General features: G+C 41.1%; 1 protein-coding gene across 3 annotated transcripts in view; it reads right to left on the bottom strand.

The window, feature by feature from the left end:
* Positions 1–9,120, bottom strand: part of LOC112049369 (protein tramtrack, alpha isoform) — a 99,617-nt gene that overhangs the window by 10,840 nt on the left and 79,657 nt on the right. For 2 of the 3 annotated variants that reach the window (XM_052889477.1, XM_052889476.1), the window contains exons 9-17: positions 8,979–9,059; positions 8,455–8,488; positions 7,710–7,878; positions 6,494–6,586; positions 4,708–4,817; positions 3,869–3,993; positions 2,811–2,959; positions 2,027–2,130; positions 442–547 (exon numbers count right to left, since the gene is read on the bottom strand). In XM_052889477.1, the coding sequence (XP_052745437.1) occupies positions 442–547; positions 2,027–2,130; positions 2,811–2,959; positions 3,869–3,993; positions 4,708–4,817; positions 6,494–6,586; positions 7,710–7,878; positions 8,455–8,488; positions 8,979–9,059 (971 nt within the window). The remainder of the gene's footprint in view (positions 1–441; positions 548–2,026; positions 2,131–2,810; positions 2,960–3,868; positions 3,994–4,707; positions 4,818–6,493; positions 6,587–7,709; positions 7,879–8,454; positions 8,489–8,978; positions 9,060–9,120) is intronic. The other variant, XM_024087226.2, reaches the window with a different exon arrangement.

Here is a 9,120-nt window from a genome sequence, read left to right as displayed (position 1 = left end):
TACTCCTACCCCACCCATACCCTACCCCTACTCTACGCCTACCGTACCTCTACCCTATACATATTAAAATTCAAATTATTACGAATCGTTTGTATGGGAGTATAAATTTTTTTTTAGTCCTTTTAAATTTTTCTTGCCGTAAAAACCATCCTAGAACTTCAACGAACATTTAAAAAAAAATTGGCCAAATTGGTTTAGGCTTTGTTGAGTTATGCGCTTACCAACGCATTTTGCGATTCATTTTTATATTATAGATTAAGAGAGCCATGCCGAAATAGCCTACCGCCACTCCTTTGGCGTGAAAGCCCGTGGGATCCAAAAAGTAATATTAAAAAAAATATCATACATCAAAAAATTTTTTTTTTTTTTTTTTTAATATTATATTTTTTGAGATATTATGCCCGACGCCTGCAAATGTTTACTTAGGGAGCTGTTACTCACTGGGGGCGGGCTGTGACGATATCGCCTTCTCCTGGGTAGTGATCACGCTGGCCGGTATCGGGTCCTCGTCAGTTAAGCTGCCCACGACCACCTTCTTGCCCGGCGCCTGCGAATGTTAAAAAAATAAAAATACGTAAACTTTTTGGAGTTTACTCCTTAAAAATCGATTTTTCATATACAGCCCCCGGTATGAAAAAAATATGGGCAGTAACATTCGATGAACGAATAACAGATTTTTAAAAACACAAGACTTTATTTTTCTGAAATAACATTGAAAGTTACTGATGCGACGGTTCGTGTCGTACTGAGTCGACAATGTATTCGTTTTTGAATTTTGTATTTGGAGCGGCTACGACACCGTCGTGTTCCGTGCGCTCCATCTGCCTATTATTGATTAATCTGTGTTTGTAATTAAATTAAATTGTGTAAATGTAACATTGAAAAAATTTAAATGCATTTCTCATTCGTTCTTTCACATAATGGACGACAGTTTTTTTTTAATTTCCTAGACAATTGAAATTTTCAAACATGTGCCCTTTTCGAAATTGCATTTTTTTTTTATTTGGGTCAACAAACAGTGAACGATAAGATTACAATTCAAAAAAATCAATTACTGACGTAAAAACTAAATCGTCAACCTACACCGTTAACCACAGATTAATTAATATACAAGAAAAGTGAAATTTTGAAAGTGAAGTGACATTGAAAGTTTAATTCAAATAGTCAAATAGTTAATATTCAAATAGTCTTTGTAGGAGATGGTTATGTGGTAGTTGATTGAATGGTAAATAGGCTACTGAAGGTTAATGCGTGTCTCTGTCAGGAATCCAATAATAAACTAAATAGAACGAATTATTATTTATTAACACACCGAGTAATATATAAAATTGAGATACTAACTTAACTTAGCGGACTGGTTATAATGAATAAACTAGAACACGAGCGTCGGTAAGGACGAGTTAGGAACGACTGCCTTAACTTAACATCGAAGCGAACGTTCTTACAGAAAATGTTTACATAGCAGTTTGCGTGCTTAGGGCTCACTGCAAACGGAATTTATGATTAAGTACTAGCGGACTCGCTCAAGCTTCGCTTTGACTTATTAATTTATTTATTTGCACTTCTTCCCTATCCCTACCTTACACTACCATACTCCTACCCCTACCCCTACCCTACCCCTACCCTACCTCTACTCTACCCCTACCCTACCCTACCCTACAACTACCCTACCCCTACCCTATCCCTATACCATAAACCTACCCTACCCCTACCCTACCCTACCCCTACCCTACCCTACCTAGACCCTACCCCTACCCTACCCCTACCCTACCCCTACCCTACCGCTACCCTACCCCTACCCTATCCCTATACCATACCCCTACCCTACCACTACCCTATCCTAGGATTTAGGGGTTTGAAAAATAGATGTTGGCCGATTCTCAGACCTACTGAATATGCACAAAAAATTTCATCAAAATCGGTCGAGCCGTTTCGGAGGAGTTCAAGTTCGAACACCGCGACACGAGAATTTTATATATTAGATAAGGCACGCTACAGTCTTTTATAAAAGTAAAGTGAAATGAACCTTGTCCTGTTTCTTGGCGTGCTTGGTGGAGTTGGTGGAGCCGTAGGGGCGACCTCGCATCTTCACGCCGGCGTCCAGCTCCAGCGGTATCTCGAACTCGGGACCTGAGACATTCACAATATTCATACATCATTATCAAACCATATTCGTCTCACTGCTGAGCTAGAGCCTCCTCTCAGAGTGAGAAGGGTTAGGCCTAGGGTTAGTAATGTAGGATGTGATAAGGTAAGCTAAAGGTAAAGTAATGTAGGATGTGATAAGGTAAGCTAAAGGTAAATTAATGTAGGATGTGACAAGGTAAGGTAAAGGTAGTGTAATTAATGTAAGATGAGATAAGGTACCTAATGTAAAGGTAGTGTATTTGTTGAAAAATAAGATAAGGTAAGGTAAAGGTAGTGTAATTAATGTAAGATGAGATAAGGTAAGGTAAAGGTAGTGTAACTAATGTAACATAAGATAAGGTAGTGTAATTAATGTAAGATGAGATAAGTTAAAGCAAAGGTAGTGTAATTAATGTAAGATGAGATAAGTTAAAGCAAAGGTAGTGTAATTAATGTAAGATGAGATAAGTTAAAGCAAAGGTAGTGTAATTAATGTAAGATGAGATAAGTTAAAGCAAAGGTAGTGTAATTGATGTAAGATGAGATAAGGTAAGGTAAAGGTAGTGTAACTAATGTAACATTAGATAAGGTAGTGTAATTAATGTAAGATGAAATAAGGTAAGGTAAAGGTATAACTAATATAAGATGAGATAAAGTAAGGTAAAGGTAGGGGTAAGGTATACCTTTCTCAGCCGCGTCGGCGACGTAGGCGGCGAGGTTGGCGGGCATGACCCCCAGCGCGAGGGCGGCGGCCTCTATGCCGAGGTCGCCGCGCTGCAGCCGGTCCAGCACGCCCGACGGACCCTTCGCCTGCCAGAACTCGCGCGCCGTCCTGTGGAACGTTGCAAACTTACATCAAAATCGGAATAAGCCAACATTTTAATAATGAAAGTAAGGACATAGTTATAACTATTTGACGGCCGCCGTGGCGCAGTGGTAAGCGCGGTGGATTTACAAGACGGAGGTCTTGGGTTCAATCCCCAGCTGGGCAGATTGGGGTTTTCTTAATCGGTCCAGATCTGGCTGGTGGGAGGCTACGCATACGCGTGTCACTCACGCACATACACGCACGCACGCAAACGCACACACATACACGCACGCATACTCACACACATCCGCACTCACACGCTCGCATGTAGCGTTCGCACACACCCCTCATTTCGGCGGGGTTAAAAACTGGAGGGTAACGATCTCGAGGGTTCTTACCCGAGTAAATCGTGGGGGAGGATTTCACCTCTCAGGATGTTCTTCCAGCCCTAATTCATCGCAGGGATTACAAGGAACACATTCTAAAACTAGCCTAAGGCTGTTAAGTTCTGTACTCCTCGCTTTCATACGCGGTACAGGACTCAGCGAAGCGTATAGCGCAGGGTTTCTCAAAGTGGTGTAGGAGTTCGCCATTTAAGGACAGGGGGGTTCGCGACAAAATTTACGTAATGGTGGCTTGATGACTGATACCGAGTCAGAATTAAGGTTAAAATTGTCAAAAATTACTCCTAACATTGAATCCATTTGCGACAAGAAACAAGCACACCCATCACATTAATATTACAAAGACATTTATTTAGGTACTTTATGTGTTACCAACAATTTAAACTACTGTTAATTGACTGTTGAAAAAAATAAGGTTTCATTAGTTAGTAAGGAGTTCGCTGTCACTTGGATATTTTAACAGGGGTTCGTGGAGCTGGAAGTTTGAGAAACTCTGGTATAGCGTATAGCTGTCGTGTCGTGCCCTCACCTGTAGGGCCTGTTGATGCAGCCGTACACGTCCCGGTAGCGGCCGTACAGCGTGCCGTAGCTCACGCCCAGGATCTCCGCCGCCTGCTTCATCTCCAACTCCTTCACCCTCACCGCCTCCATCACCTGCAATCGACGTAACTAAATTAGCATTCACTCTCATAATATTGAGTGACATAGTGACAACTCGTCCCAGAACTGCAACCGCCTGCAGTGCTGCAGGCAGTCGTTGAACTAAGGTCAAGGTAAAGTAATGTATGATGTGATAAGGTAAGCTAAAGTTAAAGTAATGTATGATGTGATAAGGTAAGGTAAAGGTAGTGTAATTATTGTAAGATGAGATAAGGTAAAGGCAGTGTAATTAATGGAAGATGAGATAAGGTAAGGTAAAGGTAGTGTAATTAATGTAAGATGAGATAAGGTAAGGTAAAGGTAGTGTAATTAATGTAAGATGAGATAAGGTACGGTAAAGGTAGTGTAATTAATGTAAGACGAGATAAGGTAAGGTAAAGATAGTGTAATTAATGTAAGACGAGATAAGGTAAGGTAAAGGTAGTGTAATTAATGTAAGATGAGATAAGGTAAGGTAAAGGTAAAGTAATGTAGCATGTGATAGGGTAAGGTAAAGGTAGTGTAATTAATGTAAGATGAGATAAGGTAAGGTAAAGGTAAAGTAATGTAGCATGTGATAGGGTAAGGTAAAGGTAGTGTAATTAATGAAAAATGAGATAAAGTAAGGTAAAGGTAGTGTAATTAATGTAAGATGAGATAAGGTAAAGTAAAGGTAGTGTAATTAATGTAAAATGAGATAAGGTAATGTAAATGGTGACGATATCGTACCCGTTTGACGTAGTTCTCCTCCCAGAACTGCGGCCGCCTGCCGTGCTGCAGGTAGTCGTTCAACTTCACCACGTCCATGAAACGAGGGTCCACCACGCCGTGTTTGCCGGCTGCAATGTAAAACCAATCCTGATCACGCTTTTTATGACTTTTCTTTATATATTACTGTCAGTGCGTCAGTGACTCAGTCAGTCAGTTTGTCAGTTTGGAAATTTTTTTATTATGTAATTCTATACTAATATTATAGAGGTCTTTGGCATTGTAGGAGGTAATATCTGATCTAAACTTTCTTGTTTTGCCTACTACATATTATCTTAATTAAGTAACAGATTATCAAAAAGTAACACTAATGGGAATCCACTGGCTCCCAAGATACAGTTACAGCTAGTTTGGGAGCCAGGGATCTAGTCTTTTATTGTATTAGAAATTTGTTACTGTGTGAATAATAAATATTTTTTTTTTTAAACTATCTACTAAATTGACTAATGAAGTTCTTTTACCACTAAAAAGGCACGTTTTTTGTAAATGAGTGAGTGAGTGTACGCATGTGACACTCGACTAGTGTATAATGTAGTGCATATCACGTATATTTCGTATGTTTTATGATCAGACTGTATAGTACATTGTCAGTAACTCAGTCAATGCACTGCAGTGCGGATGTATTGTACGATTTACGTCAATGTCGTTCATCAGTGAGTCAATAAGTAAGTCAGTACTGTACGTATAGAATAGACGCAGTGAGTGTACGTACGTTTAATGTAGTCAATGCACTGCAGTGCGTAAGTATTGTACAATTTATGTCAATGTCGTACAACAGTCAGTCAGTGAGTCAACGAGTCAGTCAGTATTGTACGTATAGAACAGACACAGTGCGTGCACGTACGTTTGATGTAGTCAATGCACTGCAGTGCGGATGTATTGTACGATTTACGTCAATGTAGTACATCAGTGAGTCAGTGAGTCAACGAGTCAGTCAGTCAGTACGTATAGAATAGACACAGTGCGTGCACGTACGTTTGATGTAGTCAATGCACTGCAGTGCGGATGTATTGTACGATTTACGTCAATGTAGTACATCAGTGAGTCAGTGAGTCAACGAGTCAGTCAGTCAGTACGTATAGAATAGACACAGTGCGTGCACGTACGTTTGATGTAGTCAATGCACTGCAGTGCGGATGTATTGTACGATTTACGTCAATGTCGTACATCAGTGAGTCAGTGAGTCAACGAGTCAGTCAGTCAGTACGTATAGAATAGACACAGTGCGTGCACGTACGTTTGATGTAGTCAATGCACTGCAGTGCGGATGTATTGTACGATTTACGTCAATGTAGTACATCAGTGAGTCAGTGAGTCAACGAGTCAGTCAGTCAGTACGTATAGAATAGACACAGTGCGTGCACGTACGTTTGATGTAGTCAATGCATTGCAGTGCGGATGTATTGTACGTGTAATATCAGTGTCGTACATCAGTGAGTCAGTGAGTCAACGAGTCAGTCAGTCAGTACGTATAGAATAGACGCAGTGAGTGTACGTACGTTTAATGTAGTCAATGCAATGCAGTGCGTAAGTATTGTACAATTTATGTCAATGTCGTACAACAGTCAGTGAGTCAACGAGTCAGTCAGTATTGTATGTATAGAACAGACACAGTGCGCGTACGTACGTTTGATGTAGTCAATGCACTGCAGTGCGGATGTATTGTACGTTTAATGTCAATGTCGTACATCAGTGAGTCAGTGAGTCAACGAGTCAGTCAGTCAGTACGTATAGAATAGACACGTACGTTTGATGTAGTCAATGTGCGCGGTGCTGGTGGTGGAGGAGGAGGACGACGCCTGCGCGACCGCGCCGCACGCGCTGCCGTCCGACTCCTCGTCTGCGAAAGACAAATTATCCAGTTACATATAAAACTGAAGCTAGAGAGTGAGAGCCGTGGAAGCCCAGTGGATATGACCTCTGCGTCCGATTCCGGAGGGTTCGAATCCGGTCCGCGGCATGCACCTCCAACTTTTCAGTTGTGTGCATTTTAAGAAATTAAATATCACGTGTCTCAAACGGTGAAGAAAAACATCGTGAGGAAACCTGCATACCTGAGAATTTTCTTAATTCTCTGCGTGTGTGAACTCTGCCAATCCGCATTGGGTCAGCGTGGTGGACTATTGGCCTAACCCCTCTTATTCTAAGAGGAGACTCGAGCTCAGCAGTGAGCCGGATATGGGTTGATAATGATGAATGATGATATAAAACTGAGTGCCGTGATGGTCCAATGGATCAGTGTGCCTCGTGGCAGTTTGATACTGTGTCGATCGCGTTGACGTAAACGCGAATTTCTATGGAATTGCAACAGCGCCATCTATTGGCACTACTGCACAACTGTTTCAATTCCAAATAAATTCACGTTTACGTGTACGCGATCGTCACAGTATGAAAACTCCCACTAGGCCTCTGAGTGCCTAGTTTTAAACGTTTTCATACTGTGACGATCGCGTAAACGTAAACGCAAAGGAGGTGGTCCAAAATTGTATGGAAAATCAGTCATTGTAACCTGGCGGAAATAAAAAAAAATATTTTTTTCAACTATTTTTGATTATTCAAATATACGAATTTACTTTAATTATTTCGAAATAATATTCAATAACTCCCAAGAAATGCAACACTAATATGGTAATAATGGCGGATTGATGACGTTTTCAATGCAGTAGGCGATTTGACGTTTGCTGTCAATTGTCATGTCATAGTTGCTTTAAGGGTTTTAATTTTATTTATTTCTTTTTATTTAGTCACATTTATTCACTTTATTAAATTTTAATAAAATCCTTGTATTTTTAAATTTTAATGATACGGAGTATAAGAGTGGACCTGAAATAGACCATCTCCTTTGGTAAAAATTTATGAGAGGTGCTGAATTTTCAATATAATACAATAAGTGTTTTGACTTAATATATCAGAAGTGGGACCTTTGGATCCCACTTCTGATGTTTTTTTTTTTTTAAACTGACCTCCGCTATTGTCGCCGTCGACGCGCAGCTTGGTGCGCAGGAAGGAGCCGATGTCGGCGGGCGGGTCGGCCCACTCGTCGTCCGACTGGTCGCGCGACCAGTGCGCCTCCTCCTCCCCCGCGCCCCACCCCACCACCCGCTCCGCTGTTATGTCCTGCGCAGAGACACACTGTTTGCCGTTATACACCTTCACTGGGTTGACAGATTAAAAAAAAAAATTAAGGAGTATATAAATTAACCAGCTGACGCCGCGCGGTTTCACCCGCGTGGTTCCTGTTTCCGTAGGAATACGGGAATAGTATATAGCCTATAGCCTTCCTCGATAAATGGGCTATCTAACACTGAAAGAATGTTTTAAATCGGACCAGTAGTTCCTGAGATTAGCGCGTTCAATCAAACAAACAAACAAACAAACTCTTCAACTTTATAATATTAGTATAGATAAAACTTTGACGGCCTCCATGGCGAAGTGGCAAGCGCGGTGGAAATCCACCGCGCTTGCCACTTCGTCTTGTAAATACAAGACTGAGGTCCTGGATTCGATCCCCGGCTGGGTCGACTGAGGTTTTCTATGTGTTCCAGAGGTAGATCCAGAGTAAAATCTATTTCCATTCCAAAATTCAGCTAAATCAGTAATAGCTGCGTTATAGAGTAACAAACATCCAAACATACATCCAAACAAGCATACAAACTTTCGCGTTTATAATATTAGTAGGATTTTATAAAAAAAAAAAGTAAAACTCACCAGGTTGCCATGCCTCCATTCTGGATCTCTTTCACTGTAAAATGAGAAAAGTTAAACTTTACTAACGCAAAATCACTATCGCGACTGGCAGCGTGACGGTATCTACGCTGCTTAACAAACAACTGAACTCAAGTCATCATTTGATGACTCTTATTTATACCAACACATCATTTCCCAACCTTTTTCAGCCACGGACCACTAGGACTAAAAAAACATACATACAGCCGAACTAGAACCTCCTCCTTTTTGGAAGTCGGTTAAAAAGCAGTGTCCCGGTCATAGTCCGAGCACCGTCAGTACTACATATGCAAGCAAGTTTGCATAATTTCTTATATCTGTGCTCTCATCAGAAAAGAAAAAAATGTGCCCGCTTTAGGTAAGATTACGAGAAGAAGAAAGATTACGAGATATTAGCATTTATGTTTGGTTCAGAGATGACACCGCGGACCCCAATACACAGTTTAAGAAACGATGACCTAACAGACTGTAGTTACGTGTGGTCGTTGCCTAAGACCAATACTCACGTCTTCAAATGGCTGCTGTTCTCGTCGTCCGTGTGGTCGGTGCCGCTCGCTAGCCTCTGTCGCTTAGGACTCGGACTGTCCCTGGAATAATTAAATTTATTTCAAATATTGGATAGAAGCAGGCGTTACTTTGCGGAAGTTC

The sequence above is a fragment of the Bicyclus anynana genome, chromosome 26 (genome assembly GCF_947172395.1).
Source record: "Bicyclus anynana chromosome 26, ilBicAnyn1.1, whole genome shotgun sequence".
NCBI classification, from domain to species: Eukaryota; Metazoa; Arthropoda; class Insecta; order Lepidoptera; family Nymphalidae; genus Bicyclus; species Bicyclus anynana.
The sequence above is the reverse complement of the archived record's forward strand: the minus strand, read 5'-3'. Positions and strand labels throughout refer to the sequence as shown.